Raw genomic sequence first — 24,739 nt, 5'->3', positions numbered from 1 at the left:
TTTAATTCAACCCATTTTAAATCTGAAATAGACAATAAAGTGCAATTATTTTAAAAAGTTGATTTCTTACTGAATGAATTTTAATTTGTCAATAGTATAAAAAGCTAAGAAAAATATCACAATACTTGAATAATAAAAACATTTAATTAAATTAGAACAAAATTAAATACCCCCCTCCCCTTCCCACAAAAAAAAACACAATCTAAGTAAATGCCCTCAAACATTTTTTAATTCAGGGATCTCCAGGGATAGGAAAATGAACATTAGATTAACAGCCCATATGTAGATTTTTTGGGGACAGTATAATTTACAGACCAATGTTCCTTACCCCTCCCTGAAAATATTCTAAGTTCTGTGAAAATCTAATCCACCTTTTCTCTGGACTTGAACAGTTTGAGCATAGACTTGATGGATAGGAGGATGGGTAGACCAACAGGAACGAAGTATGGAACATAGATGGCATACTTCTGGTCGTCGGGGAAGTAGAGCAGGGCCAACAGGGAGGGATCAAAGAAAGCTGCCTCAGCCTAAACATTAATATTCTCAAACTGAAGAATTTTGAATAAACGACTATGAAAATATTGAGCAGAGATTAACAGCCTCTACCGTTATTTTTGTAATAAATTGAAAATAATGGGTATAGTTTTTTCCTATGTCTAATCTCTATGAGGGGGGGGGGGGTCCTTACCATGTAGTAGGGCCTTTGCCTATGGTACCCTAATCCTGCAAGCTACTCAATATCCAATATAACCTAACAAACGCAAAAATGTAGAATAGGTTTATACCTGTTGGATAGCTTGTTGGCTGGCCACATGACCCTGGACCAGGTTTCCAGCTCCGAGTTCTTTGATGGAATTGTCCATCGCCTCTAAAGCTGTTTCAACATGCCTGAAACAACACATAGTTAATTTTTAGTCACATTTCAAGTTACATTTAGGGGAAAACGTGATTTTCTCAGCTGATATTAAAGATAGAACGATGGAAATTTATGTGAATTTTTGCCTATATTGAAAAGCATTCAATGTACCAATAATTTACTTATTTCGTCAGCCTGTCGATAATGTAGTTGCGCTTTTAACATTAACATTCGAATACTACCCCTTACATAATGATACAGCAATTCATTAATCTTTAATGTGATTTTCAACCTACGATTACAATATTTTCCTACAAGGTAGACTAATACCGGAAAGTTAATTAAAAATATATTACCTCGCAATTTGTTCAGTGATAACAATGTTAGAAATCTGTCCAAGTAATCCTGACAGAGATTGGAGTGTGCTTCGTGTTTCCAGGAGATTATCTTGAGACCTAAATTAAGAAATATTAAAATGAAAGTTTCACATTGAGGGAGGGGAAATTGCGACTGTAAATAAAACAGGTACCCAACGTTTTATTAACATTTTTTGGCTTAAAACTGAGTATCTTTATTAAATCTTGATCTAAATAGTTTACCTATATCTTTGTTGGTAATCAATTTCCCAAGTTCTGACTCCGTCAGAGTTCAGGGGTATAGCTCTTCTGTGATCCACTTCTGGAACTCCTAGCAAGGTTCTTAGTTGCCCTAGCCAGATACCTAGATAGATAGATTATAAGTTAAAAGTTCAGGATTATAGCTCTTCTGTAATCCACTTTTTGAATTCCTAGCAAGGATCTTAGTTGTCCTAGCCACATTTCTAGATAAATAATCATAATTAAAAGAATGCAATATGCAAAAAAAATTGGAGAGAGAAAAAATTTCGCCTTAAGTTATAAGTTTTAACATAAGAAGAGGGTAATTTCCGCTATTCCCCCTCCCCCCCTATCCCATTAAGATTTTTACCACCCTCCAAAATATAATAAGCTCGGACGTCCTTGTAGAAAGCCATACACAAATTAAACATAGAAAGTTTGATTTTCATCATTTGATGTCGAAAATAGAGGGTAAATTACCTGAAATTTTCTCCATGTCTAGATCTAACTTGGTGGGGAACTTGAATCCAACAAAATCCGGACTGTCCATTTCAAAATAGTTGTAGACAATGACCCCGCCCCATCTGGGCACAACAAAAGATCCACTCGGACAGTTTTCCACTCTCAAAGGCGATCTAAAAACCAGTCATGTTTCAAACTTCACTTTTGATTTTAGTTTTTTGGGGGGGATGGGAGGATAGTTAATCTAGGGAGTTTTCTTAGGAGAAAGAGGTACGTTCCTCCAAAATGGTTATGAACATTCCTGAACCTATCAGAAAATTTATACTGTAAAGAAGAACCATATCAGTTCAGCACTTAGTAAGATCAAGGTCTAGACAGAAAGACATCTTGTTACTTTTAGAAAGGACTATATTACTATCGGCTACGCCACTAACTTTATTCATAATTAAAAATATACTTACTGTTCAACTTTAGGAATAAAAATTATAAGATTTAGTGCAGGATTTACACTACTCTGACTGTTTAGTAAGCTCTCAACATGATTCAAAGCTAAACCAATCTGCTCTCCTGTTACATCTGAAACATATCAGTTAACTTTCAGTTTAATATTCAAAATTTAATTTTATTGATATACATTATACATACATCCCTGATGAAATTAACAAAATTACCACTTCTTTAGATAACAATTTTAGTTGAAAAGATTTGTCACTTCTCTATAGTTTGTAGCTAACCAATCTAAGTTCAATAAGAGTATCCAAAATATTTGAAGCAAAGAATAAGTAAATTGTAATATTTACATAACAAAATCTGCCAATATAAAAACAAACTTACTCATTCCGTTGTTAATATTTCTCTTGAGACTTAGTTCTGCCAGGTATAGAACCTGGCTGTTAATAGAAACCTAAAAAAAAGATTTATTACCCTAGATAGGCTGCCAGACACAATAATCCGTCCAGTTTAAAAAATAATTCTTAGTAGACGAATATTTTGTATATTTTAGTCACATATGATTAATTTCAATAATACGAGCGACGAAAGCTTGCTATATCCTAAGAAATTCAACTATTTTTATCATATTAGCTGACTTATTATAAGTGGATTATGAATGAAAGGAAAAAATAACTGTCCCCACGTAATGTTAATTCGTTCTAACAATTAATATGGTTGAATTGTTCCTATTATGTGATCTTATCGGTCCAATTTAAACAATTGTAAATTCAATAGGTATATTTTTTAACATAAAATTGAATAAGAAAAGTAAATTAGTATACAGAAAAACTTTAGGCATATTTTATTAGAAAATATATTGACTTCTACTGACCTCTAGAGGAAACTTTTGAAGAAATGGTTTGATATGCCTGTCCACTGCCTGTTGAATTTGCCAGTTGGCCACCACAAAATCTGGTTCAGGGACCAACAAGGACAGTTGCAGGTCAAGTCTAGATAAACAAGGATGATTACAACCATCAGCAGCGAAGATACATTAATAATAAGTTAAACATAAAGGCATGCATTAATATAAGAAAAAAAAGCAATAAGACAATGGATAAAAGTTTATGTACATCCCCAATAAAGATGAACTGAATTAATCGTTGTGTAGATTAAAATTATTGGTTAAAAGGTTTCATTTTAAAATTCAATTAAAGTACTATAAATAATGAGGCAACGAAAAGGATGTGTTAAAAAACTTGTAATTTACAGCACAATGTCCAGTCCACTGACTACCTGATTTAAAATATACAAAATATAAGGTATGTACCTGCCCGTAGTTTTCTTGCTGGCCTGGTTGCCAGCCTGCAGCCTGTCACCTGGATCTGGTAAGCTTCGGCTACCAACACTGTCAGAGTTTTTCCACTCGTTATGTAGGAAATATTCTCCTAGGAAAAACACAATACATATCTTTGAAATTACCAAAAGTTGTAACACATCTATTATTTTAGTAGCTCCGCGAGTAAGTGTTTCCATTCGACCGACAAGTCTGTCCTTTTCCCGCTCTTTCTCTCACTCTCACTATTTCTCTCTCTCTCTCTCTTAAAAGAGATTATTAGATTACAGTAATGTCTTAATGTTATGTAAAATATAGCCTGTACTGGCATCACCGTTCACAGTAAAAAATATCCTTGTTATAAACAAAACTTCAACCTATAAGCGAAATAAATTGAAAAATAAACAGAGCATACCTAACATTACATCCATAACAAGTGCAGTTATATCCTCAGCTTTACAAATCCTATAAAAAAATCCTTTTAGAAACATATCTTTTCAAAAAATAACAAATAGGTATTATTTTACAAAATATGGATGGAAATATACTGATCAAAGCGAAGATAGAGATAGAAAGATGTCAGAAAAATGATAAAAATAACACAAATAGAACATTTATCCTATTTCATACATTAAAAGTATTGGATCTACTGCAGTTCACGGTAAAATATTGCTGGTAACGAATATTGCTAAAAATTTATGAATTTTAAAGGCTGCTAGCTGCCAAACGGCTGAACGTACAGATCATACCCGCACACTATTTTAAGCGGCATAAGGAGGCCTACAAATAATCTGGAATAGCCAAGATCCAATTATGCACAGGGAAGGCTTCACTGAAGAAAAACCGCGTAAAATAGGTCTTTTTCGCGCATTTCTCTGCACTGCAAGATAATTGTGCATTATTGATTAATGGCTATTCCAGATTATTTGTAGGCCTTTTTATGCCGCTTAAAACTATGTGCGGGCATTATCTGTACGTTCAGCCGTTTGGCAGCTAGCAGCCTTTAAAATTCATAAATTTTTAGCAATATTCGTTACCAGCAATATTTTACCGTGAACTGCAGTAGATCCAAAGTATTAATAAATGAAAGTGTATATCCGCTAAGAGCTCGTAAACGGCTATTGTCACAATTTTACGCTAGTGGGCTGGTGAATATCTATCTTTTTTACGAACAAAATAGTGGGCAGGGGGGGGGGTCACCCTGTCACTTATAGGGGCGCAGCTGAAGTCTGTATATAAAATACCTTTCAAAATAAACAATCCTATAGTTTCCAGCAACAGCTGACTCCATGGAGGTCAGGAAGGATCCTGGTACTTCAAACAGTATAATCCAACCATCCCTCTTCAGGGACAAGTCTGCACCAATCTAAACACAATAAAATCTGGTTTGTAGTTGATGAACTAAAAGAACCAGGGGTGTATACTCTGCCAGGGGTGTATATTCTGCATGGGATCCCCGGCTCAGGGGGGGGGGGGGAAATAAAAAAAAAGTGGTTGGAGGGAAAAAAAATGTAAAAATTAAGAAAACTGAAAACATTTTTTCCATTTCGCCCCCCTCCTTGGTTAAAAAAACTAAAAAAATGTGTGGTAGGAGGGATAAAATAAATAAAATCTAGAGTTCTTTAAATATTTTTCTATTTCCCCCCCTACTTTTTAAGAAAAATCTAGGGGGGAAAAAAATAAAAAATTTTGTAGCAGGAAAAAAAAATAAATCTTGTGCAGAATATACACCCCTGTATTCTGCTCAAGATTAATTTTTTTCCCCTGCTGCAAATCATTTTTTTCCCCCCTCCTAGTTATTTTCCAGCAGGGAAGGTGAAAAATGGAAAAATATTTTCAGAACTCTTTATTTATTCATATTATCCTCCCTTTCATATATTCTTTTAGTTTTTTCACCAAGGAGGGGAGAAAAATGGGAAAAAATGTTTTCAGTTCTCTTAATTTTTACATTTTTTCCCCCAACCATATATTTTTTATCCCCCCCCCCCCCCTTATTTAATAATGCAGAATATACACCTCTGACAAGACCACTACTAAATTAAATCAACTATATGATTATGATCCGTTAAATTATTTAAACCTCAGACATTAAAGTCATTTTCTAAATCAATAAAAAATTACTGTTAATAAACTCTTGTTCGAATGACATTTATCTGGAAGTTTTAATGTACATAACAATAAGATACGCTTGTTTAGCGCCTGACTTAGCAGCAGTAGATACCATTTATGCCGTCCCTAGCATGACGCCATGTAAGAAATGCTACAATCTCATCTACTAAATATTGATAAAAATATTTTTATTAACCTTTTCATCCAAATGCTCAAGACTATCAGATTGCTTTATGGTGTCTCTTTCTTCTTGGTTAAGTTCTCTAACTGTAAGCTCTATGTCATACACCTTAAAAGAGAACATGATAGCAGGGATCTAAAGGAATAAGACAATGACCGATAAATAATGTGCAGTGCATCCCCAATGATGATACACAAAATTACCCCATCTGTAAATTAAAGTAGTGGTTCAAAATTAACTAAAGTCCCCAACGTTTTTTAGGCCAACGAATAAGAAAACGTTATAATAAAACTGTGGGGACTAGTGTAATAAACAGCCCATTGTCTCCTCTCTCTCTCTGACATGATAGAGCATTTGAAACTTTGATGATTCCTAAGATAATTAAATCAGACTCTTGATAGGGATAGTTTCATGAAGGCTTGACCGACAGACCAACGAAACAAGTAAATATGACTTTAATAGGAATAGAGAATCTTCACCAAAAATTCAGCAGCATATCTGACATAGGAGCCAAGAAAATCATGTTTCTATGGATGGGCATTTTGAATTATGAAGCAGCTTCGATAATATAAATGTATTCTTATCATACTTTACCTCAGATTTCATAAATAAAGACTGGAGTTGTGGTCCAAGCTTATGAGTATTGATAGCATCATCAGTGACCAGGAGGACATGAACTTTCTGTTGAACTGATGACAGTAGGGATAGGTCAGTTATCTGAGTATAGGGTAGTGCAGCTCTGACATATATATTTTTGTTCAACATTGTTTTAACATTGGGGTTATTTTGCTGAAAATATTACTATACTGGACACTGGTACTCAAGGTTTTATAACCATATTATATTTATATAGTGTCTGAAAACTTTTAGTAGGAACTTATGTTAACTTTTGAATGGTTGATTTAAAAATCATAGTGTCCAAACTTTAATCTACAGAAGGGATAATTTTGTTTAGCATCACTAGGGATTCAGATCAATTTGACGTTAATTGTGCTATATCAATGTTGGTGACATAATGCCTGTAAACAGTTGTAGTTTGCCACCATAGAGGTAACCCCAATAGCATGAGTATTCCAACATAAGACAGGGAACCGGCACTTTCTTTTACCTGAATGTAGGATGCCTACAAAATATCGTTCAAGGTAAAATGTTCCTGAGCTGGATCTTTAAATCATTTTAGAGGTGAGCCAGATCGGGGTGAACCAACTTTCCACCAATGAGAGCACAGTATTTTATGAAATGCCGCGCTGTGATTGGCTGAAATTCGACTCACCCCGATCTGGCTCACCACTAAAATGATTAAAAGATCCAGCTCTGGTAACGATGGTCTAAAAAATCTGTAAGGTGCTAAGGGCCAAACATGGTTATAAAGCGGCATGATAATCTGGAATAGTCAAAATCCATTAATGTATGCACATTGCACAAGTTAAAATAATCTAAAGAAAACATGTATAAATTAGGTCTTTTTCGCGCATTTATGTGCGCTGTGAGATAACTGTACACTTTTGAGTAATGGGAATTCCAGATCATTGTAGGCCTCTTATTATTGTTTAAAATTTTGTACAAAAATAATATAGACGTTCAGCCGTTTGGCCGCCAAAATATTAGTTAGCTTGTCATGGTTGAACAACTAACCACCACCACCTAGTAACCCACTAAACCTTACTCCTGTGGGGCCTATATCTATATTGACCTATCCACACGATGCTATTCTATACCCAATATAAACTAATCTGAAAAGACCTCGAGTAAAAGAATCCAAACATTTAAAGGTATTTTCAATTTATTTATTTTATCGACTAGGAATACTGCCAAATTACTAGGGCGTTCTTCCACACGCTATATTGGTTTTAACGAGAAAGTATAATCCCTGAAGAGTAGAGCCCAATCGGACAGCGATTACAGAGATATCAAGCTTAAACAGACGGACGGACGGACAGACATAGTTCTACTTAGTATTATAGATATTCACACGTCACATAATGCTACTTTTTTGTATCAAGGTATAACCAAAAAATCGTACCTTATTAATAAACATTTTAACTATTTTTCTACTAATTCTGTCTAAAAGTTAAATTTCTATTTCATTTTAATTATTCTGAAAAGATTCTCAGTCTACAACATTCAATGACTAATAAAAAACATAAATAATTCCAAACAAAGAAACATAACAATATAATAAAATACAGTAATAATATTAATTATCACATACATATGGTGCAAATGCGTAAACGGTAACATAATATGATACTAAGCCGAGGTATATTAAATTAAGCATATTTAAATCAAGTTACAGTAAGAAATACAAATTTTCAGGGATGGGGGGAGGGATGGGACATTGCATGGTACCCAAAGTTTAAAACCACGTTGTTGTGGATCAACGACTTTGGTTACTTTTATCAAATTTTGATTAGTAAGTACAAACCTTCAGACTAAATACGTTGTCTAATCTCTTTAGATCCTTGGTTTGTACCCTTTACATAAAACTGTTGGAGAATTCTGTTTGCAGGGATCTCAAGGGATAAAACAATTAGCGAGAAATTGATTTACATCTCCAATGATGATAAACAAAATTAACTCTTGTGTAGATTGAAATTAATGCTTGAAAAGTTTGGATATTGCTAATTTGGAAATAACCAATTAAAATTTATGTACTAAAAAAATCTTAGCCAATAAATAAGATAACGTGATTGTAAAACGTTGAGTACATGTGTAATTTACACCCCAATTTTCCCTCGCTCCATTTTGTTTGTATTTCTTACAAGATCAAAATATTTAAACCATAATAATTATTAACAAACATAAATAAGGAAAGTGCAACATCAAAATTACAAAACAACACATCACAGATAAGAAAATTCAGAACAAAATATTGCTAATTCTTTAAGCGTTAATATAAGGATATTTTTGTGCTTTAAGAAAGGTTTGAATTCAATATACAAATTCTAATACAACCACTGAACTAAACAGCCAAACAGAACTATAAAATGCAAATAAATCACAATAAATGCTAATAATCAATAATTCAATTTGTTTTATGCGGTTTTTTTTACATTTTGGGCGATTTAATAATTTTTAGATATGATAAATTTTCATTCCATTGTCATAATTTTTCCTGAGTTGAAATTTAAAAATACATTTTTAAAGTAATTTTTAGATAGAAAAGCTGCCTAATTATGGATTAAAAATTGTCTAAATAAATTTTAAAATCTTTTTCGCGGATTTTAATTATATTATTTTTTCTCTAGTAATAATATTTAAAAGTCTAGTTAATATAAATTGTTTATAGCTCATCATGAGTTTCTTTGTGAGTTGAAGTTGTGGTAGTTTGTTCTGCAGGATGTGCCTGCTCCCCCCTCACCTGTAATATCATGGTCATTAGAAAATATTTACTGATAAGCAAGAATATGTGGAAAATATATCATAAAATCTACATAAAATAAAGGTAAAATTATGCATTTGATGAATATATATATAATACTCCACCCTCCTTCCCTTCCCCTCCAAGGATTTTAACAGATAACTTCAGTTTAAAAATACAGATTCAAGTTTTTATAAATACTTTCTTAAAAGTCTTGAATATAAGGTTGCTTCGGGAGATTTTTCCTTAAAATACACTCCCCCCCCCCTCTAATCTTAATTATAATATTAAAAAATTTAAGAGGAGGGTCGACAATCCTTTCTCTCATATGCCTTTAGAGGCCTAAAGGGGCATACAGCTGATAGATAATATAACTCTTAATACCTTCTCGTAAAGACCCAACTCATATCCAGGATCAGCAATCCGTTTGGAGGGATCACAAGTGAATCCCATTGTCAGTGCATATCTGGGGTACAAATTAGATACTCAATTCTTTCTTTTGCAAGTTGATATTTAGGTTAAATTTAGTGATATAACGAGATAAGACAATGGATTATAAAGTTATTTATACATTCCCTGTTTTAAATTACAGTTCAATTGTTGGTAAAAATGTTTGGACACAATTTTGAACCAACGAAATACGATTCAATAAAAGTACTCGAAAGTTTTTGAGCCAACAAATAATAAAAAGGGGCTATAAAACTTTGAGTACCAGTGTAAATAAATATAAATAATAAATGTGTAGGGCATTAATTAACTAATTTTCTGTAGTGAAGCTACTCTATAATTCAAAATGTCAGTTCAGCCATCTGTAAGTAACGGAATAGGGAAAACTTGAATTTTTCATCTGCTATTTAAGATGAAACTTCTGTTTAAGATTCCTTCCAGCATCCAGCAAATATAATTTACTTGTTACGTCTATCTGTCAGTCATGATTTCTTCTTTTTCTTTCTACACTTTCTTTTTTCTCTTTTAGTCACTGAACATATCATGCTCTGTATTTATTTTTTGTCGTTCATCAATCCTTGTTAATTTCCTTGGATGTAGTCATCCTTGTTATTCTTACAGGTAATTTATAAATAAAAATGTAATTAAGTATTAGTTCCTAGTGCCACCAGTAACAGGTTCTACACGATGTTTATTCTCTGGTCCGGAGGTGAACACCGACACTCGTCCCTCCTTCGGGTCAATGGTTCGATTCATCTACAAAAAAAGTTTGGTAATAGTTATCTAACGCATCGTATAATAGGCGGCTTTCCGCGGATAATATAATGAAAAATTGTATAATTAAAACCAGTTTTGTTAACCTCGAGGCCAATGTATTAATTATATAATTTTTATTTCAATATTCATGTAAAATTGTCTGTTATACAATGCTTTTTTGGGGGTTTTTTTTCAGTAGAGATAACAGGTTCTAATCCAGTGGATATTAAATCAGTTTCGAATCCATACTTAAAATAGAAACTTAGTTTTTGACTTTATTAAATTTTTTAAAAATAAATTTAATCTTTAGATAAGTAAAAATAATAGGATGGCTGTCTGCTGTGTGTGTATCAAAGGATCTTGTTAAGCACTGAACCGATATTGTTCTTCTTTACATTGTAGCTTCTTATAGGTCCAGGAAAGGTTTTTAGCTTTTTAGGAGAAAGGTACCACCACCCTCTCAAAAGAAATCAAACCTAGAAAAAAATGCTCCCCCCACCCCCCACCCTATCAATTTTAATTCTTTAAAAAACTAAAATGGAAAGTGAAGGGCTTTGACTTATCCCCCATAATCTATATTATAATCTAACGGCTACTTCTCTAGAGGCATCAAAGGGGCCCTCGAGGAGAGGGGAGGGGTTCCCACTTTAAATGGATTTTTTAAAAAGAAAAAGTTTCAGCACTCCTTTTCAAAGGGAAGTCCAATAAGACTTGATACTGTGGCGCCGCCTTTTACCAATTTATCTTTTGTATTTCTTTCCTGGGGACGATTACCATCATCACCCTCCCCCAAAATAGTCAAAACCTTTTCCAGGACATACAGTTTTGTATAAGGATATTTAATGCACAATACTACTGACCTTCTGATGGTTATCAATAAAAACAAATCTGCCCCCAGTGAAATCTCTCTTGTAATTGACCAGGTACAGAAGACTGGTGAAGTGGAAGGCTGGGTAGGTCTCCTTGTCAACATGGGCGTGCCAGTATTCATCATGCACAGTCTGAGACAGTACATTCAAACTTTCATTAAAAAAATATTTCTTTATCACATTATTTTTTAGCACCTACAAGGGGCCCTAAAACTGTGGAGAAGTGACCCGACTTAGTTCTCCATTTTAGAAGCGGCTTTAAATATGTCCAGTTGTAGTTTTAGGCTTTCTTTTATATAAATTCAAGTTTTCAGATAGTTTTAGGCTATTTTCCTGCTCTCCCATACCCTTCAAATACAGAGCCCCCAAGAATGAAAAAGTTTAAATTCCTGTGGAGGAACAGCAGTCAACTCTGAGAAGAAGGTAGGATAGGACAGGTACAGTTTAGTCACATCAATATTGAAATGGGTTGCCACTGCATCTTTTACTCGATCCTGTAAATAGGTTAGGTAGGTATTATATATTACAATCAGAATTTTAAAAAAGGATGGAGGGTACATTTGTCTGTGTATTGTACTGGTATCTAAGGTTTCATAAACATTTTCTCTCATTCTTTGGCTTAAAAACTTTGGATTCTTTTATCAACTATTGATTGGTTGGTTAAAACTAGCAGTCAAAGTTTTAACCAATAATTTAATCTACACAAGGGTTCATTTTGTTTATCATTATTTATCAAAATAAGATCCCTTAAGATCTCGGCATCAATCTGAATACCTTTATTTCATTGTAGAGTTTAAAATCTTCGGTTGTGAATAGGTCAGGATTTGTCTTGTAAAGGTTGATGAATTTCTCTCCATAAGATAAAGCTCCAGTGTGTAAATCTAAAATATAATACATATAACTTGCAATATGCTTGATTGAGAAATTGATCCTAATAGAATAACACCCCCCCCCCCATGTCTTGTTTCAAATTTTTTAACTAAACTAGTTTACCTAAAATTGAGGCCCCGCCGCTCCCGCCCCCTTTGGCCAACCCCTTCTTGGCAACATCCAGCAACTTGTGCACTTCAGACTCACTCACAAGACCATCAAGCGTGAATCTACCACACTAAATAGGAATAAAGTTAAATTGGGTTTTAGGACAAACGCAGGAGTGACAAACGTCGGAGTGGACAAACGCAAAAGTGTCTAAAATATCAAGTTAAGATATAAATATACAAATAAGCCACCCGCTGGGGTTAGGCATTTAAAAACCTATAAGATGGTTTTAAATAAGGTTAGGTTAGGTTAAGTGTCAACACCTACGTTTGTCACTACTGAAAGAATGAGGGAAATTGCGAACTCAACAATGGAATAATAAAATATGAATAATGGGTACAAGGCACTGCAATTAAGTACCTGTGTTAGTAGACATCCTGGTTCCAAATCTGTAATTATAATAATGGTGTACCTGTGTTGGAAGACATCCTGGTTCCAAATCTGTAATTATAATAATGGTGTACCTGTGTTGGTAGACATCCTGGTTCCAAATCTGTAATTATAATAATGGTGTACCTGTGTTGGTAGACATCCTGGTTCCAAATCTGTAATTATAATAATGGTGTACCTGTGTTGGTAGACATCCTGGTTCCAAATCTGTAATTATAATAATGGTGTACCTGTGTTGGTAGACATCCTGGTTCCAAATCTGTAATTATAATAATGGTGTACCTGTGTTGGTAGACATCCTGGTTCCAAATCTGTAATTATAATAATGGTGTACCTGTGTTGGTGTAGACATCCTGGTTCCAAATCTGTAATTATAATAATGGTGTACCTGTGTTGGTAGACATCCTGGTTCCAAATCTGTAATTATAATAATGGTGTACCTGTGTTGGTAGACATCCTGGTTCCAAATCTGTAATTATAATAATGGTGTACCTGTGTTGGTAGACATCCTGGTTCCAAATCTGTAATTATAATAATGGTGTACCTGTGTTGGTAGACATCCTGGTTCCAAATCTGTAATTATAATAATGGTGTACCTGTGTTGGTAGACATCCTGGTTCCAGGTCTGTAATTTCTTTCTTGTAAGACGGTGCACACAGAAACTGCTGGTATCTTTTCCTAGAAATGTCAACAGTTACATGACAAAAAACAAACAGGATACAAACATCCATTTAAAAAACTCTCAACAATTCAGAAGACCGCCAAAAGTTTACTTTTTTTACTGTAAAATCAAGTCTAGAGTTGTCTTGATTTGTATAAACTAAGGTCATCAATAAACAATAAACATTGATTAGTTGAAATGAAGAAATGTTAAAAAAATTGTTTACTTACTCGTCAACATGTTCTTCAACTTTTGCTAGAGGCACAATATTTTCACCCTAGAAATACGAAATTTACATAGGTACTTATATGAAAATATTTATAGTATTACTTCAATAATAAAATCTATTAAGCAATTTCCAATATAAACTCAATTACATTTCACTGTAACCTATGTAAACAAAAGAACCTTATAATATTTATATAAAGTAACAGGATGTTTGTAAGTGTGTTTGTACTAAAGGATCTTCTAATCGCTGGATCGATATGGTTCTCCTTTATAATGAAGCTTTTCATAGGTTCTAGGAAGATTTATAACTATTTTGGGGGAGGGTACCTGCACCCTCTCAAGAGAAATCACCCCTAAAAAATTACTCCCAACAAAAGTGGAGCCCCTCTCCTCTTCACTGATGTGCTCCTGGAGGTCTCTAGGGGCATAGCTACTAGATTAGAACATAATGTAAGATTTTTATATCTTACCGCATACATTTTCCTCCAAATTATAAAGAATACTGCTCCTGCTCCAATCACCATCTTCGCTAAAATTAAATCAATTAGAATTCTTTTAAAATATCTATTATAATCTTAATTTATATATTTTAACAAAATTGTATAAGAATTTGTTTCAAAATTGCTTAAATATTGGAAACTGCTTAAGGACATATTTAAATTTTTAGGACTTGATTGTAGAGATACTTTGCTTATATACTGTACCTTGTTGTCCTAGGGATCACTATTCCAAAAATCAGATGGATAAGTAATTAGATCATACAAAGAAGATTGTCAAAAATGTTTTAAATGGACGTACGGACTTTCTTAATGATTATAAAGTTGTAACGCTATATAAATCTTGACTAACTGCTACAGGAATCTTCATGCAAAATTTGAAATCTAAGGACAATTCTTCTTACAATCCTAAATTGACGTTATGCGCTATTCATTACGAATGGACCATGATTATAAAAAAGCTTCGCTTTGAAAAAAATATACCTAGGAATTTGTGAGATACATTAGCATGTTTATCTGATAGCTTGGGATTAAATCTTCCCTTCAATAAAATCTTGTTTCTTTGCTTGTCACCAATACTAAAGTGTTAATGATTGATTGATTTTACAGATTTTCAAAAACAGTTGAAGACAGTTTAGCTCAGTTTTAATCAAAACTTTAACGGCTTAATTCCACATACTGAGTTTAAATTTTTGCCATCTACATACTTTTTCTAAAACTTTGTATTATTTATTTATAGCTATATTGAAATACTTAGGTTACATACCTAGTATTCTTGTAACTTAAGCAGACAATATTTAAAAAAAAAACTAATTTTTTATTTTTTAGGTATATGATAAAAATTAAGCCATTTCTGAAATGATCAATAAAACACATGGAAATAAAATTCTTCATTTATATTATGATATTTTTAAAGCTAACATATTTTTTATATCAATTCTACAAAATTATTTAAAGAATTTCTTTTATGATTAAGTTTGGTTTAAGATTAAAATATTTAGTTTAAAATTTTTAATTATTTATTTTAGCAATCAATGAATCACTTGCCTAGAGTCTAATTTCTTGTTAAGGGAATCATTTCCCTTCTTTCTTTTCTTTAAATCTGTAGCCTCAACCATTTTTATATTTTACAGCTATTATGAAATAAATATATAATCATTAAATAAGTATCCACTACACATACCAATTTATAATAAAAGAAAGGAATATCAATTTAAAACGGACAATGAGCCAAAAGTGCAAAAGGAAAATAACAATAATAAAAATTTTATAATTTATATTGTTTTACAATTAATTGTGTATTTTATAAGATTTTTTATTAGCACTGATTGTTTTAAAATAAGGAGCATCTTTTAACATTGGTAATTTTTGAAAAAATATTAATATACATAAAAATATCTTATTTGCTAAAAGCCGACTAAAACAACAGTAATACTAATGCATAAAAATATATCTCTGTTTTATTTATAAGTTTTCTTTATTAAGTAACTAACGGTCACGCCCCTAATAGCCTCGGCCCTCCAGGGGCATCTTCGGAAAAGGGATAAGTCTAGCGTCCAGTATTTTCAACTTAAGTTTAAAATGGGTTGCGGGGGTATGTACTTTTTCAAGGGGGGTATTTAAATAAGGAAAATAAAGTTTAAACCTTCCCTGGACCTATAAGAAGATTCATATGTTGTTCTCTATACACAAACATCCTGTTACTTTTAAATAGGGATAAATAAAATTAACTTTTGTTGCGATGTTCAAATGCAAAGTAAATCTACCGGTACAAAGATTTTTAAAATTATAATAACTCTTAGATGTAAATACAGCTTATTCTAATCACAAATACACTTAGCAAAATATATCAAAGTGAAAATTTGCGCAAGTTTGGGCATTTTAGAGCTTTTATAGAACCTGATTTATATTAGAAAATACACGCGGATAGGGTACAGCCATAGTTTTATAAATAACTTATTAATCCAAATACAAATAAAATCTATCATTTACTACATTAAAATTCTTCTCCACAAAATTTGACATTTTTATATTTTGAGTTTAAATCAGGGAGCTTAAGGGATAAGACTTTAGACATCAATTGATGTACGTACCCAATGATTAGGGTTGGGCCGGATATCCGGTTATTTTCAATATCCGGCCGGATACCGGGTATTGAAACTATCGGGATACCGAATATCCGGCCAAAAAAATTCCGACCCAACCCTACCAATGATGATAACCAAATTTACCACTTCTCTAGATTGAAATTATTGGTTCAAAAGTTAGGAAACCAACCAATTAAGATACGATAAAAGTATCCAAATTTATAGGCCAAAGAAAAAGACAACGTGATTAAAACACTTTGGGTATCAGTGTACTTTATAGTCCAATGTCCCAACCCTCCCTGGTTAAAATAACGAATTACATCTTCTATTATTGTAGAAATTAAATAGTAATAAATCGCATGGTATTATAGACAGCTTTCCGCGGATATGAAAAATCATAAGATTAAAACCAGTTTTGTTAGACCCAATGGGCCTAAGGCCTTGGCTAAGAAGTATTAGTTCGTATTGTTTTTATTATAATATTCGTGGAACATTGTTTGTAATACGATGCTATAGATGATTTTTCAGTATAACTGAAAACCGGTTCTAATCCAGCGGATATAAATCGGCTTCGCGAAGCTATACTGATAAAATATTTACCATTGACAATTTTGCAAGGATTCATGGAGAATATTATTAGAATATCAGGGATGACAGGGATATAGATATACACATATAACCCTGGATTCAGAGGCAGTATTATTCAGATCATTTAAGGGAGAGTTGGAACCATCGCTCCTTGGTATCAGTCCATGTTGTGCTCTGAAAATGGATATAGGATGTACGACGTGGATATATTGATAGGGGAAAATTGACAGTCAATTTAGTCTGCTGAAATGGACCTCATTTATTAGTCGGTTCGTCCATCCATTTGGAGGGAAAGTAATGGGATAAAAGGGGTGGATTGAAGTATCGTTATTTTAGCCAGCTGCTCATATTACTTTATCAGAGAACATGAAAATCTGTTGCAAAATTTAAATATTAAAAAAACAGAATTTCAAGAACTAAACAAAAACTTGAAGCAAATATGTTGAAAGTACCTTACATTAAATTCCTACATGATAAGTGGATATCGACATTCTGACATTTTTAGACTTAAAACAGATTTTTTTCAATTGAAGCCGTATTGTTTGAGGATTCAACATGTAAACAATCACGTAAAAACTGATTCCAAAATAGATACTAAAAAAGTTTCAAAATGGACACACGAACTTGTATTGATTATGGTATTGATTGTAAAGTTGCTACGCTTTCGGTATCATACCTAACTTTAACAGGAATCATATTCATCATGCCAAATTTAAGATAGATGGGAAAATTATAACATGCCTTAATAACGATAAGTGCTTTCGTTTACGGACGGACAGACGGACGTGCCCTAAATGTAGAAAAGCTTCGCTTTTAATTATGGAATCATACCTTGCGACTTAGCATTTTGCAAATGCCCAGCAAGCCCCCGACCACAAAACCGACCATCAATCTGATCTTCCAGTGGAAATAGGAGCTGCTCAGCTTTCTGTTGATTCGCATCACCTAGGTATACGGCAAGCAAGGTCTATTAATCTTTATACAAAAATATCAGGATGTCTATCTGTGTGTGTGTGTGTAGCAAAGGGGATAGCTATCCGCTGAACCAATATGTTTTTCCTTTATAATGAAGCTTCTCCAACATATCCAGAGAAGGTATATAACTTTTTTAAAAAACACAAGCTGAAAGTGCAGGGTCGACATATTTGGAAGAAAATGTGTGATTATCTCAGCTGTTATCAAAGACAGGCTGCTAAAAGTTGTGTAAAGTTTCACATAACCACTGAGCAGCATCTACTATACAACTCATTATGTCCATCTTTTATGCTCACACTTTCACACATTCGATTGGCTGTATTCTAGTTTTTATATTTTATATGTGAGTTTCCCTACTTATGAAAGTTGTTATTCTCATCTTGTACCTGATGTTTTGTATCTTCAATAGAGCCACTGTTCTCAATAACAAAGTCTGCTCGTACAGCCTTCTGGTCCATTGGCATCTATACCAACAATTACTTAAATATTTTTCATAATGATACAATATGGTCTAATAGAACTATTAGGTTTATCATTCGTTGGCTAAAAACATGATTTAATAGTAGTACACAAAGATTTTAAGCCAAACAATTAGAGATTGCGTTTTAAAACCAGGGGTACCAGCATAATTTACGCGCGATGAAATATTACCTACATCCCTTGGATTAGATCTGTAGCTAATAAACTTTCCCTGCCATAATTAATTCTATTAGGATAAAGATTGTTTGTCACTCTTGTAGGATGTACCAAACTGTCTTGTGAAAATATCTCAGCAAATTTCCTGAGCGCCAATCATAAGTTTGGACTCTCTCTCTGACAGATGTCGCTGCTCCATGAGTCGCTGCAGCTGGAGATCTTCCTCACAGGTGACAACTATGATCTTGTGCATGTAGGGTACCATCACACCAGCCTAAACAAAAACTTGAAATTATATTTTTTTAAACAATGACGACAACATCCATAAAAGGGAAACTTAACAGTCTGGAGTAAAAATAATGAATATATATTCTAGCTATCCGTTAAACAAGCCCTGTATTTAGAAAAGCTTCGATTTTTAAATAAAAGTATTACCTCAAAGAGAAGTGGTAAGTCCATTAAAATAAACTGATGTCCCTGTGCGGCACATTTTATTGCCTGAAATAAAAATATATAATTCTCAAATATTAGTAAACTGTTTTATACAATAACAAAGTTCCAAAATTTTTGAGGGATAAGGTAATTTATTTAAAATTTATGAAAGTCCCAATGATGATAAACCAAATTACCTCTTATCAAGATTGTTATTTTGGTTGAAAATTTTGGATGTAACAAGTTTTGTAGCAATCAATCTATTTTGAATAAAAGTACTCAAGGTTTCAAGGCCAACGAATTGAAGAACGTGGTTACAAAACATTTACCTCCCAAATCATCTCTTTGTAGATTTCTGGATGTGTGATTTTGTTCAGTTTCTGTCTTTGATCTTCGTCCTTAATTTATCGTTAGTTTATGCATGTTAGAATCGTCAATCCATTTCAAACATAGCTTGATGATACCTGTGAAAATTCGGAGCATTTAATCACGCCTTTCTATAAAAAACAACAGGAAGTCTATACCTATGTTTAATCCAAACCTGATGATTTAGTAATGTTATTGACATCAATTTGTATACGGTAAAATGTCATATTTCTTTTTATTTTAGTATATAGAATCCTAGAACCATATGTCAAAAGGTTAAAACAAAAACATGTCTTTAAGTATTCAAGTCTAAATCTTTAAAAAAATAAAAGTTAAGTCATAATGAAAAATAATGTGTGTAGGAGGGAAAACAATAAATTTCAAAACCAAAAATTTAAAAATGTTACACTGTTATTTTTTTAAATAAATTGATTACACTAAAGTAAGTTAATAAGTTTCCAATTCTAAGAAATCTTTGTTTACATTGCAGAGGCCGAAAGTTTCACTATTCACACCCCTCCTTAACCGAACTTTAGATTAAAAAAATTTCCCAAACATTTGGACAATTGGGCGTTCAAATACGACCTAGTGGTAGTTAGAATCAGTTGAGAACGAAATCCTAGCCGTTCCTTCTTGCCGGATATGGCCATTTTAAGATTTCAAGTCAATTTACACTAAATAACCTGATACAAACTTCACTCTTCTTTCTAAATTTTAGTGTAGTTGTAGTGGTACAGACCCAAAACAGAGTAGATTTGCTCCTCTGGCCAAAATGAGTGCCTGGAGTTCCTGACAGGGAGTGCCTTAATGTGTTAACACATGTAGGGATTCGAACCCATTCCCAAAACTATCCAAAGTGTGGAATAGCTGTATATTACAGCATGAGGTCAGTATTTTCATCACTGATTGATAGATGGCCAGCCAAGGCAATGCCTGTTCTATCCAGAAACCTGACCATTCATCCCCAGGTCTAAGTGGAGCACCTTGGAGGTGTGTTTCTTGGGTGTTGTTCACCCACACCCAAGGATTGGGCAGGCCAAGACCCAATGGTGCCCTCAGACTCCCAGTAACCCTGCTACTTGTGGGTGTGGCTGCCCAACCATGAATGGCAACACATAGAAGTAGATGCCATGGTGGACTTTGGAAAACACACCCTGGTCCGTGCCCTGGGCAATGAGATGCTCCCCTGCCAATACCAGATCAGCACTGCTGCTATGGAAGGAGAGCTTCAGGTGGTAATCCGTATATCTTCACTCAAGATGCAAGTTAGCCCTACCCTGATCTTGACCCTGCAGGAGATCATAGTTGAGTGCACTTTAACCCTTGCTCTGAACCTGGGAGGGTTCTTTCTGAGGGAGTTGGGGACACAGTTACTGTTTGACGGACCTGAGCTGATAGTATGGATCAGTTGAGAGAGTAGCCATAGTTCGCCCTCACTCCCATTACAGCCAAGCCTGGGGAAAGCCTAGGGCACCTCCCACCACCAGCGACTGAAGCAATTTAGCCGTACAATCAACTGTCTGGCCAAGGCAGCTCTCATGGGGCAACAGCTCTTGCCCCCATTAAATTTCTGTGGTCAAAGAGCACCTGTTCAGAGCTGTCCGATGACCAGGATATGGGTAGCTTGTAGTTGCTGGCCATTCTCATCAGGGTAGGGGCCAAGGCCCCCCAGAAGAAGAAACTGGGTATTCTAAATTGTACACCCCCATGGTGTTCAAGGTGCCTGCAGGAGGCACAAACTGGTTAGGGGTGGGGTTTCACATCAAACTGCCCCTCAGAACAGAGATGGTGGTCAAGACCAGGCTAAACTACCAGCCAATGGGCCTGAATGTGGGGAACCCCAGGTACAAGTCCAACACAGAGCTGACCAGACTGATCACAACAATACCCAGTGTATCCAGAGAGGCATGCATTGCCTGAGCCCAATATGTTGTTGTTGTAGCCCTGATTCCCTGAAGTTAAGATTCAGATGCACACAGAGATTGGATGTAAGAATCCTTTGACCAATCTTAGATTGGTAAGCCTTGCGCACAACTAATTGTAATCTGTGTTACATTACAAGCTGACCAACGATTCTCATGGAAGCTACTTCATTATTGCATCATCCTGGCCTAAAGTTTTGGCAGGTTCCAGGTTCCATGGTAAGCCATCCTAATTAATGGCACTCTCATACAAGGAGCAGGGGTAAGGGAAAGCATGGTTAAAGCTGCTTAATTGGTAGAATCCTAACTTCCTACAAATATCCCGCCTTACAACCCTAGGGCATCTCAGGGAAGATTGCATTGTTATAATCTGACAAATTGAAACAACATTTGTCAACCATATGCAAAGTCTATGTTGGGACTTGAAGATGGTTTCTCCCAATCACAGCGTAGTGTGCTAACCACTAAACTATGGGAACCGTTCCTGAGCCCAATATACAAATTACTGTCATCTAGCTGTAATATACAGCTATTCCACACATTAGATAGTTTTGGGAATGGGTTCGAATCCCCACTTGTGTTAACATTATAAGGCACTTCCTGTTAGGAACTCCAGGCAGTATGTTTGGCAAGAGGAGCAAAGCTACTCTGTTTTGGGGCTGTCCCACTACAATTACACTAAAATTTAGAAAGAAGAGTGAAGTTTGTATCTGGTTATTTAGTGTAATTTGACTTGAAATCTTAAAATGGCCATATCCGGCAAGAAGGAACGGCTAGGATTTCGTTCTCAACTGATTCTAACTACCACTAGGTCGTATTTGAACGCCCAATTGTCCAAATGTTTGGGAAATTTTTTTAATCTAAAGTTAGGTAAAGGAGGGGTGTGTATTATCAATTAAAGTTAACTGACAAAAAAGTACACATTTATTTTAATATAATAGCAACTTTAGGTGTTTTATTTTATTTTAGCTTTCTTTTTTAGTAGCGAATCTACTCTATAATTCACTTTGTCCGCCAGTCCGTCCGTCCGTAACGCTGAAGTTTCGTGATTTTTATCAACCTTAACATCTTCTATTTATATGTCAGCTTTTTCTTTCGTTGTCTTCCTGTCTTTTTTTATGGTAACAGAATATTTGCATGATAACTCATTGTCTGTTTGTCAATGCACGATTTCTTTTGTTGCTTTACTGTCTATGGATGTTGTCATCCTTGTTTATAATAAAGAAAGGTAAGGTATAGAAATTAAAGGACAATTATGTCCAATGGGAGCGCAACAGAAAAAGGCAAACGATTTACCTAAATATTACTTTGAAAATAATATTTTTAAAAATGCAGTTGGTATTAGAATGAATTATCTTTATATTTTTCTAAAATGAGCCACTTTTATATAGAATACACTTTACCCATTCAATAAAATCAAACTTTTCTACCATAAAAATCTAATAAAATCAAGACTTCAAAATTTTAAATACTCTTGTGGTATGTGCAACTTTTTTATTGTGTCTTGTTATTACAAAGAAAAGCAGCTTGGACGTCCTTGGTACCCAAACTTACGTACAATGGTAAAGTAGTAACTGCCAAGTACCTCAAAAATGATAGTTCTCAACGCAGCTCTGTTCAGTTCCCCATTTTCGTGGAATACACATTGTCCAAATTCTTCCCTAGAATGTTATACAATTATCATAATAATATTCACATAGATTAGTAACAACCAATATAAACTAACCTAAAGTAATAACTAAACAAACGAATACCTAAATACGAACCTTCACCACTTTCCCTTTTTAATTTGTTTCAAATACAGGGTCGGGTTGTGCTCAATATTGCTTTTTGAAGAAAATTCTAAACTTACTTGATTGCCCTCCAAGCCCGTCTGCCAGGTTCAACAATCCTGCGGGCCATAGCATCCGCATCTATGACAGGAACCCCCAGGTCACGGAACATGTTGGAGACTGTGCTCTTACCCGTCGCCACTCCACCCTGACAATATTTTTAAGTTTATAACACAAAAGGCTAACTCACAAACAAAATATGAATCTTGCATATTTAGTAAGGCATAGCTTCAATCATAATTGATCCCTCCACATAGCAATGTAAAACTCTGAATAAGTTTAAAACAATATCCATTAATGCAGAAGCAACAATATTCTTGTAATAAATAAGTAATGTATGTAAATTAAGAACATCTTGGTTCATATTTAGTAAGTGCAATGCCAAAATTACCCGTTAGTTAAAGCTTCAGATTTATTTTTGCCCCCTCATCCCCATAACAAATCAAATACTATAGATGATATATACAGAGACGCAGTCTTTGTTGTTTTATTGTTGTAGTACTCTGTAGAGTCCTGGTAGGACCATTGTCAGAGGTTTACAGAATCATCTGTAAAATTCAGTCGCTTGAAAACATTTAGAATTGTATAGAAGCTTCGCTACTAAACAAAAGATTCCACACTTACCGTAAGTCCGACCAAATACATGATTAATATCCAATTATTAAATGAAGGTACTTGACAAACAAAAAATCTAAAGTTATATCTAAAACTCCATTTTTCTGAAATACAAAAGTAGAAACACCAAAAAAATACCTAGATTAAAAGAAAACCGTATAAAGTGCAGAGTTACAAAGCAGATGTTCAATAGCCACAATAGCTAGAGAGGGAGAGGTATGGAAAAAAAGGATAATATACGAAACATTTACATATCATTGTATAAATATCCTTTATAGCATGCAATATAAGTAAGTTGTAAGATTAATGATCTTTTTTTCTTCGAGGTTATAACAGAGAAAAAAAAATTTCCCACATAACTTTACAAAAGTACGTATATGGACAAAGTTCATTAAAGAGTATATTATTATTCACTACGACAAATTTAATTTATGATAAATTTTAAAGTACAATGCATGATTTGAAATATAGTTTATTTAAATTACCATAAAAATGAAATGTCACGTATGTATATATAAATAAAAATGGTGGCATTTTTTAATATAAAATCAATATTTTCCAGGAATAAATAAGTTTTTTTAAATACTGAAAGTAAGATTTTAAAGTAAACAACCATTTAAAGCAATAATAAACGAAAAAAATACAATAAATCTAAATTATCTTCCAATTTTCAATATTCCCCAAAAACCGAAAGGAAAACAAAATAAAGCGCATTTGCCGCGATTTATGTTTTGGTTGTAAGAAAAGACGACTTTTATAAAAAATAATAGACTAAGAATTTTGGAAGAACCCATCTTCGTTTCCATTGAAATCAAACCATGTATATTATCACAGGGAATGAACATTCGAATGTATTTTATACTGGTACCTTAAGTTTTATAAACACGATTTCTAATTTGATGGCTTTTATTGCATGGTACTGGCAGTATCCAAAAATTGAAAATCAGTAATTTCCATTTACAATAGTGGTACAGAAGTGTTGCTAATCATTTGATGTTCATCAAATTTTTGTCTTATCCCTTATTTTCCCTGGGCTTAATTCAGGGGCGTCCAAGCTTTTTTTTGGG

General features: G+C 33.9%; 3 protein-coding genes across 7 annotated transcripts; all 3 read right to left on the bottom strand.

The window, feature by feature from the left end:
- Window positions 1–21: 21 nt before the first annotated feature.
- PIG-S (phosphatidylinositol glycan anchor biosynthesis class S) lies at window positions 22–8,090 on the bottom strand. Its single transcript, XM_080153324.1, has 15 exons — window positions 7,996–8,090; window positions 6,992–7,080; window positions 6,567–6,711; window positions 5,988–6,080; window positions 4,927–5,048; window positions 4,098–4,147; window positions 3,677–3,794; window positions 3,239–3,356; window positions 2,749–2,818; window positions 2,376–2,490; window positions 1,933–2,087; window positions 1,456–1,576; window positions 1,213–1,311; window positions 786–888; window positions 22–527 (listed from the first exon to the last, which is right to left on the bottom strand). Exons 1-15 carry the CDS (start codon window positions 8,008–8,010, stop codon window positions 363–365), a joined length of 1,578 nt encoding a protein of 525 aa, XP_080009450.1. The 5' UTR covers window positions 8,011–8,090; the 3' UTR covers window positions 22–362.
- On the bottom strand, window positions 8,069–15,368 carry LOC145313758 (2-oxoglutarate and iron-dependent oxygenase domain-containing protein 3-like). The gene is made up of 12 exons (XM_080153328.1): window positions 15,267–15,368; window positions 14,703–14,797; window positions 14,193–14,251; window positions 13,725–13,771; window positions 13,430–13,511; window positions 12,399–12,513; window positions 12,180–12,286; window positions 11,798–11,899; window positions 11,397–11,540; window positions 10,441–10,536; window positions 9,718–9,801; window positions 8,069–9,333 (listed from the first exon to the last, which is right to left on the bottom strand). Exons 1-12 carry the CDS (start codon window positions 15,335–15,337, stop codon window positions 9,256–9,258), a joined length of 1,080 nt encoding a protein of 359 aa, XP_080009454.1. The 5' UTR covers window positions 15,338–15,368; the 3' UTR covers window positions 8,069–9,255.
- Window positions 15,353–23,814, bottom strand: Dpck (Dephospho-CoA kinase). Of its 5 annotated transcripts, none has more exons than XM_080153330.1 (11): window positions 23,682–23,814; window positions 23,078–23,205; window positions 22,811–22,886; window positions 19,267–19,335; window positions 18,941–19,003; window positions 18,653–18,779; window positions 18,256–18,335; window positions 17,726–17,839; window positions 16,905–17,068; window positions 15,986–16,857; window positions 15,353–15,730 (listed from the first exon to the last, which is right to left on the bottom strand). In XM_080153330.1, the coding sequence occupies exons 1-9, from the start codon at window positions 23,700–23,702 to the stop codon at window positions 17,015–17,017; spliced, it is 732 nt and encodes a 243-aa protein (XP_080009456.1). In that variant the 5' UTR covers window positions 23,703–23,814; the 3' UTR covers window positions 15,353–15,730; window positions 15,986–16,857; window positions 16,905–17,014. The 5 variants fall into 5 exon arrangements, with proteins under 5 accessions (XP_080009456.1, XP_080009457.1, XP_080009455.1 ...); XM_080153331.1 differs by having other exon boundaries at window positions 15,986–16,681; window positions 16,907–17,068; XM_080153329.1 differs by having other exon boundaries at window positions 15,986–17,068.
- Between the last annotated feature and the right edge of the window lie 925 nt (window positions 23,815–24,739).

The sequence above is a fragment of the Acartia tonsa genome, chromosome 3 (assembly GCF_053477335.1).
Source record: "Acartia tonsa isolate MP-2025a chromosome 3, ASM5347733v1, whole genome shotgun sequence".
In the NCBI taxonomy this organism is placed as follows: Eukaryota; Metazoa; Arthropoda; class Copepoda; order Calanoida; family Acartiidae; genus Acartia; species Acartia tonsa.
The sequence above is the reverse complement of the archived record's forward strand: the minus strand, read 5'-3'. Positions and strand labels throughout refer to the sequence as shown.

Excerpts from the sequence above, each read along its gene's own strand:
- PIG-S (XM_080153324.1), bottom strand. Across the intron at positions 6,712-6,991 it reads CAAACTACAACTGTTTACAG|AGCTGCACTACCCTATACTC; the intron begins GCATTATGTCAC and ends TATATATGTCAG. Across the intron at positions 2,819-3,238 it reads TTCAAAAGTTTCCTCTAGAG|GTTTCTATTAACAGCCAGGT; the intron begins GTCAGTAGAAGT and ends TCTTTTTTTTAG.
- LOC145313758 (XM_080153328.1), bottom strand. The coding sequence starts at position 15,337 with ATGGTTGAGGCTACAGATTTAAAGAAAAGAAAGAAGGGAAATGATTCC. Across the intron at positions 14,798-15,266 it reads AACAAGAAATTAGACTCTAG|TATTGGTGACAAGCAAAGAA; the intron begins GCAAGTGATTCA and ends TTAACACTTTAG. Across the intron at positions 10,537-11,396 it reads TTATTGATAACCATCAGAAG|ATGAATCGAACCATTGACCC; the intron begins GTCAGTAGTATT and ends CTTTTTTTGTAG.
- Dpck (XM_080153329.1), bottom strand. The coding sequence starts at position 23,702 with ATGTATTTGGTCGGACTTACG. Across the intron at positions 18,780-18,940 it reads ACTTACCACTTCTCTTTGAG|GCTGGTGTGATGGTACCCTA; the intron begins GTAATACTTTTA and ends GTTTTTGTTTAG. Across the intron at positions 17,840-18,255 it reads TTGAAGATACAAAACATCAG|GTGATGCGAATCAACAGAAA; the intron begins GTACAAGATGAG and ends CCGTATACCTAG.